Below are 7268 nucleotides of genomic sequence, written 5' to 3' on the forward strand. Positions count from 1 at the left end.
TTTCCATGCCCTGGCGGGCAAATAAAATCAAGCTTAGTTGGCCACTTCTGGTGGAAAAGGAAGGCCTTTGGAGTCAGGCAGAATGGGGCTCTGGTCCCAGTTCTCATAACCTGTGGCAGAAGATGAGATAGTGGGAATGACGAAAGAGTCCAAGAAGCATTTGAAGCTGGATCAACAAGGAACAGACACAGAGGAGCAATTGGGGGGAAAGATATTTTTCAGTTTTTGCACGGAAGGTGCCAATGCAAATTAGAGGCAAATATCCAGCAAGGAGCAGGAAATGTAGAGCTGAAGTTCAGGAGAGAGAGGTCTATGCGGGCTGGAATTAAAGATTTGGGAATCATTTGCAGATATAGCATCATTAAATCCACACATGGAAATCAGCTTAAGAGACATTATGGAAAAAGGAAAGTTAAATAAAGAAAGAAGTCCAGAGCCAGGGGCGCATGAAATTTTTTTAACAAGTTCTTTAACTTATAAAAGTAATGTATGTTCTATGGTTTTTAAAAAGTTTAAGTAAAGAATATAAAATAAAAAGTGAAGCCTTTTCCCTTTCCTCAGAGATACCATGAAAAGTTCCTTCTAGAAAGTTTCTATCTACAGAAAGCACACACATACACACTTAGACAAACGAGATCGTGCTATAATATTCTACTGCAACTTCCCCCACATGATGTGTGTAGACATCGTTCCACAAACAGCACATATAAATAGGTCTCTGTCTCTGCCTCTCTGTGGAATGGTAATAATGCCTGGTATTCCATTGTGTGATATACCATGATTTCTCTATCCAATCTCAGCTCATTCCTTTCCTGTCTTGTTACAAACCTCTCCCACAACCAAACCAAACCAAACCACACACACACACACACACACACACACACACACACACACACACACACACCAGAGAGAGAGAGAGAATATGCACTTCAAGAACGCTTTACTATGAATTCAGATTGTTCAGAAAAGTCTGGAGGCTAGCAGCTTCACGTTCGTTCTTCAGAGGGAATAGCAAAGGCTCTGTAAAAGCTAACACTTCTCCCCAGAACTGCCGGGAGAAGCAGGTAAATACACGGAGGTACTTACCGTAGGGTCTCATCACAATACCAGCGGCCAGCCTTGAGGAGGCGCCCACCTGCACTGCCCTCCGAGCTTGCACAGGCTCAAGATCACTGTGAGGACAATGTTAGCCCACAGAAGAAGGATTATGCCAGAGAAAAAGGACACACATATTTCTCTTACGACACACAGGAGAGAGGGAGAATAAAGGAGGCGGTAATACACGCTTCCTTTGTGACGTTTTTCTCAGACAGTGTAGATCTTCAGAGTTGAATCCAACATTACCTCAGCCTGGGCCCCAGTCTGGGCCTAACTTAGCCAGACACATTGTTACACAAAGAAAGTGTATATCTGATAGAAGTACTTTTTAGTACCTATTTTTCGCAAGGAACTGTGAGAATGCAAAGAAATAGATGACGCACCCATGTCCTCAAGAAACTAATGTAGTATAGGTGCTCGAGATGTTGATAAAAGTTCAAGTCGACCACAGCAACAGAAGACAGTGGATCATTAGTTGCCAAGTGCCTGGGCATCCAGAAGCATTATGGGATGATGGGAGGCCATCTGCGGATGACATGTCAGGGAGCACTGAGGCCCCTCGAGGAAGGGCAGCCTTTCACACGAACACAGTGCCTCGTGCACAGCAGACAGTAAATACCCCAGACCTACAGCACCGCAGAGCAGGACATGACCGGATCTCATCATTCCATCCATCTGCCTAGTGTTGGCAGAGCTGGAACATGTTACTTAGTTGAATTTAGATTTTTTCTGATGAGAGGCTTAAACCTGATTTTATCCTGGATAGACTAAATGTATAATTATACCATTTATAGATCATTTATCTAGAGGTAGGTTATAGTCTAAGTTGTACCGGGTGGCTCAGTCGGTTAAGCATCTGCCTTCAGCTCAGGTCATGATCCCAGGGTCCTGGGATGGAGCCCCGCATCGGGCTCCCTGCTCAGCGGGAAGCCTGCTTCTCCCTCCCCCTTTCCCTCTCCCCCTCCCCACTGCTCGTGCTCGTGCGCACGCTCGGTCTCTCAAATAAATAAAATCTTTAAAAATAATAATAAAAAAGCAATACACGTAGAGAAAAAAACTAATTTATATTCTCTTTTTTTTAGGTCTAAATTACATTATTATGGGTCAAGTGGGTGAAGACGGGCGAGGCAAAATCATGCCAAACAGCTTTATCATGATGTTCAAGACCAAGAATCAGAAGCTCCTGGATGCCTTGAAAAATAAGCAATGTTGATAGTGAACTGTGTCGATTTAAGCTGCATTCTGTCATTGCCTTTGAAAGATCTATATTTTTCTCTGTAGAAAAAAAATCTTATTTTAAATATTGAGCATTCAGAAAGATTTACTCTTCACATGACGGAGGTATGAGACCTCCGATATCGCTGGTGGAAGCTCCGTGCCCGCACCGAGGAGGAGCAGTTAGTGATGGAAAACCTGCAGACAGCGCGGCGACGGGACACTGAATGTATCAAGCGTTGACAGTGTGGAAGCAGTTTATTTATACATCTCTGTAAAAGGGTATTTTAGAAATGAGTTGTGTGAAGATGTAAAAAAGAGATTTTATAAGTGCAATATTTATAGTGATATTTGTTTTACCTTCAAGCATTTGCTCTGAGGTGTTATATTCTTCTCTTGCATTTTTTAAGTCAGTGCTTAATAAAATATTTTTAAATGATTACATAACAGCCATTAAACTTGTTTTTACAGAAAATGGGACGCTGTAAAAAGAATATTCCCTGCTTCTTACATATCAATTTGGCATCAATTTACACTTTGCTCAAGAGTTAGCATTCCAAGCACTTCAGGGACTAGATGGATTCAGTAATGTAAGTAGACTGTAATTCTCTGTAGAACCAGAGAATGTTAGAGTTACAATGGTGTCCCTCAGGGATCTAGTTCAACGCCTCCATTTTAACAGAAACTGAAGCTCGGGTCTATTTAGTGACTTGTCCAGAGCACACATCTCCCAAGAGACAGAGCTAGCAATCCAGCTCAGAAGTCCTGACTCCAACCTAGTGCCCTCCCTGCCACTAGAAGAGGAAAACCTTCTCTGCCTTGAGGAAAACCCTCTTATCCTGACTTTGCAGCCTTTGCTTCTTTCCTTTGCAGCCTAAATCACAACCGGTTGTTTTATAGGCCTTGGAATTAGAAGTGAGGCTGATGCCCTGTCCAGTTCATCACCCGTTAACTGGATCAGGGTACATCAGCTAGCAGGCTTTCTACTATTGCCTCTGAAGCATCTGTTTTCACTCAGTAGTGGAAGAACTGTGAAAGGACGCCCCTCATTCGCACACAGCTGTACCTGCAAGGGCTGCGGCAACTAGCCCTTAAGAGGTTGCCGGCCAGCAGCTGTGGAAGAGGGGACACCCATCCCTGTCTGAGGAAGGTGGAGAGCACAGCAGGGAGGAACAAAGACTTGGATCACAAGGTCTTTCATGATAGAACCAAAGTTTTAGAAATAAGGAAAATATTCTTTTGGGTAAAAACAATAATTCCCAGCCCTAGAAGCGATTAGACATTCAAAAGTCACACACACACAAAAACAAATTCAAAAGGAAGGATCCTCTGTTTTGGCAGCTGAACGAGCATGAGCAAGCGATGAATGTGGATGGTTGTGGGGTCAGGAATCATTCCTAACCTCTCCCACTGGGCTGCCCCCATTGTCCCAGAGAATTCACCAGCTGAGAAAGTGGATGAACTATAGTAGTTCGTGGTTGGCTTCACTGGCCAGTGCCACCTTTTAGAAAGGCCATTACAACCATCTGGACTTCACAGCTGTGCCCAGCCAGGATGTAACTGTGAAATCCTGACTGATTCTAACCTTCTCAAGGCCAGTGAGCTCCTTTCAAGAATGCACGTTATGAGACTTTGCCGTGATTACTGAAGATTTCAGTCTTTGGGGGGCACCTGGCTGGTTCAGCCAGTAGAGCATGTGACTCCTGATCTCAGGGACATGAATTTGAGTCCCCGTGTGGTGTGGAGATTACTTAAAAAAAAAAAAAAGATTGTAGTATTTCTTCCCCTTCTCTTCTAACTGGTACATTTCAGGCAGCATGCTTGCAACTATCAGCCTCCTGCATTACCAGCAGAAAGACTGCCATTGGTTTCTGGGTGGGTGCCTGAGTCACGGGGAGGTAAAAATTGGGAAAAGTAATCCAACTATTTATACCATTGACATCTCTGACATAAGACTTTCAACTGCTGAGGGAATTAGTGGTTAATAACCTATGGCTTTTAATTTAATTATTCAAAACAGAGATAAGCTGAATAGTGACACTGCTCTTTTTGGTCCAATAACCATTTCTTAATTTCTTTCTTGTTTAATAAATCACTTATTTTGACTGAACTTCAGTTTCCTTAGTTATAAATTGAAGGAGTTAGACTAGATGACTTCTGGGAATTATTTCTCTTTTAGGAATTATTTCTTTTAAAAATTTTATTGTTTTAAAGTATAATTGACTAAATTTTGCTTTTGTTTTTAGTACTTGTACTTGGGGAATCAAATACACATGATGAACAAATGGGTGACCATACTAATACATCATAAAACATTCCAGACTCTCACGTGTTTCAGGGGGTCCTGTTAGCTTAATTTTCATCTTTTGAATCCAATTCCTATAATAAAAATATATGAATCTTCAGGAGGTCCCAAATCTTAAATTCTGTTATATAACTTATTTACTTGAAGGTTAACCTTAGTTGAAGAAATTTACCTTCTTGTTTTCTTTCTGTAGGAGAGTGCTACCAGGCTCCCAGTATATCTTCTTGACTGCTTTAGTGAAATAAAGTAATAACAAAAATCTTCTTTAAAGAAAAGCCTTATAATAAAATAGCTAGAGGGGTGCCCGGGTGGTGCAGTTGGTTGAGGGCAGGACTCTTGACTTCGGCTCAGGTCGTGATCTCAGGGTCATGGGATCGAGCCTGGCGCAGGGGCTCCTTGCTCAGTGTGGAGTCTGTTTGGGATCCTCTCTCCCTCTCCCTCTGCCCCTCCCCCCTACACTTGCTGGAGCTCTCTCTCTCTCTCAAATAAATAAATAAATCTTTAAATAAATAAATAAAATTTAAAAACAGCTACCAATTAGTAGATCTAAAGTGAGTTAAGTAATATTAAACAGAAACTCCGTTGGCTTGAGTTCATGGACATATTTATACAAATGCGAACAAACAAATCTGCAAAAAAAAAAAAAAGTAAATTCAGGTAGAAAACAAACATTTAAAGAAGGTGTGGGGGGCATCTTGCCGTAAATGTTCTTAAGGCCCTTATAATTAGAGAAGGATAAAAATATTAATTTAGAACCTTGATAACTTAAGCCTTTACATTAAAATATCTAGGGTAACTAAAAAAGGATACAGAGTTTGAAATTTTAAAACTAGCAAAGAACATAAGTAGATTTGAAAATTTAGATGAAGTGGACAAACTAAACTGTACTTAACAACTCAGACACAAGTAGAAACAGAATACCTAAATAATCCTATCACCATTAAAGAAACTCAAACAGTAATTAAAACTCTTTCTGCAAATAAAACGCCAAGTCCAGATAGTTTGACTTAGAAGGTCTACCAAATATCAAAGGGACAAATACTACCAATCTAACACATACTATTCCAGAGTATAAATAAAGAAGTAAGATTCAGCAATTCTTTTTATGAGATTAGCATAATCTTAATGCCAAAACTTCAGCAAACATAGGATCCAGTCTGACTTCACTTATGAACATAGGTACAAAAACAAAATAATTATCTGACAAAATCCAACAAACAAAACAGGTCATGATTAAGTTGGATTTATCCCAGAAATGCGGGACCGATTTAATATCAGGAAATCAATGTTCATACCTCACCGCATTCCTGGATCTGCAATACCAGCCAGGCAACCTTAGGTGCAACTAAACATTCAGACTCATGAGTCCCACAGGCTTCTCTCACTACCAATAACCCAGAAAGCTATCGCACAAGGACCAGAGCTTATTAACAGAATAGGGCCAGACTGGCAGCTGTTCACACAGCCATCCATGAGCTGTTTTCTTTGGCCTTCCTAGATAATGTCTCAGATGCCAGGGGCCCTGATGCATGTCAGGTGGGTGCAGACACTCCAACTTAAAGTTCCCATCTCCTCGGAAACCAGGATCTCTTGAATTAACTCTGTAGGCATAGTAGCTTTCAGGCTCCTCCTAGATGACATGCCTCATTATAAGAGTTACACACTCAGGAAAACCCAAAGCTGTGGCTCCCCTTTCAGGTATTTAGAGTTCAATTACAGTTCCCTCCAATCCAATGCAATTTACCATTCAGAGTTCATTTATACCACAAGCAAGTTTGCCTAGCAACATAGTAAACACACTGTAATATCAGATTACTAGGTAAATTAAGCTGGAGTCAAACAAAAGTCATCGACTCAACAGAATGGGGAAAGTTTCTGTTAAGCCCTATTTGCAATATATGTAAGGAGAAAAATCATTTGATCTTAATAACGCAGAAAAGCATTTGATATAGTCCAATATTTATTCAAGACAAAGTAAACCTTGAGAAAATTAAAAATAAAAGAGCTTCCTTAAGCTGACAAAAAAACCCTGCAGCAAATGGTGACATATTGAAAGCATTTTAATGTCAGTGATAAGACAAACATGCCTGAAGTCAACATTTCTATTAAAAATTGCACTGATGGGTCTAGTTAATGGAAAGAAAAAGAAATAAATGATATTGGACAGGAAGAAACGACTGGGAGCGCCGGGGTGGCTCAGTCGTTAAGCGTTTGCCTTCAGCTCAGGGCGTGATCCCAGGGTTCTGGGATCAAGCCCCCGCATCAGGCTCCCTGCTCCGCTGGGAGCCTGCTTCTCCCTCTCCCACTCCCCCTGCTTGTGTTCCCTCTCTCGCTGGCCGTCTCTCTCTCTGTCAAATAAATAAATAAGTAAATCTTTAAAAAAAGAAAAAGAGGAAGAAATGACTGTTATAATACAAAGATGATATGATAATTCAACTAGAAAAGCCAAAAAAATCTGCAGGTAAGTGGTTAGAATTAATAGTTTTACAAGTTTGTTCATAAGATGTATATATAAGCCCTAGCCCAAGGACAAAATATAGATTTTTTAAAATCTTCTATAATTAAGCATCTTGAATTAAATATGTGAGGGCCATGATTCACACACTAACAGCCTCTTTTTAACATAGGGTCTAAGGATGTACAAGTGTGG

General features: G+C 40.7%; 1 protein-coding gene across 1 annotated transcript in view; it reads left to right on the forward strand.

Moving 5' to 3' along the window:
• Positions 1 to 2757, forward strand: part of PCOLCE2 (procollagen C-endopeptidase enhancer 2) — a 63596-nt gene extending 60839 nt beyond the window's left edge. Inside the window, exon 9 of the mRNA XM_026497194.4 lies at positions 2181 to 2757. Coding sequence (XP_026352979.1) covers positions 2181 to 2311 — 131 coding nt within the window. The 3' untranslated portion in view covers positions 2312 to 2757. The remainder of the gene's footprint in view (positions 1 to 2180) is intronic.
• Positions 2758 to 7268: the final 4511 nt, after the last annotated feature.

The sequence above is a fragment of the Ursus arctos genome, unplaced genomic scaffold (genome assembly GCF_023065955.2).
Source record: "Ursus arctos isolate Adak ecotype North America unplaced genomic scaffold, UrsArc2.0 scaffold_20, whole genome shotgun sequence".
NCBI lineage: Eukaryota > Metazoa > Chordata > Mammalia > Carnivora > Ursidae > Ursus > Ursus arctos.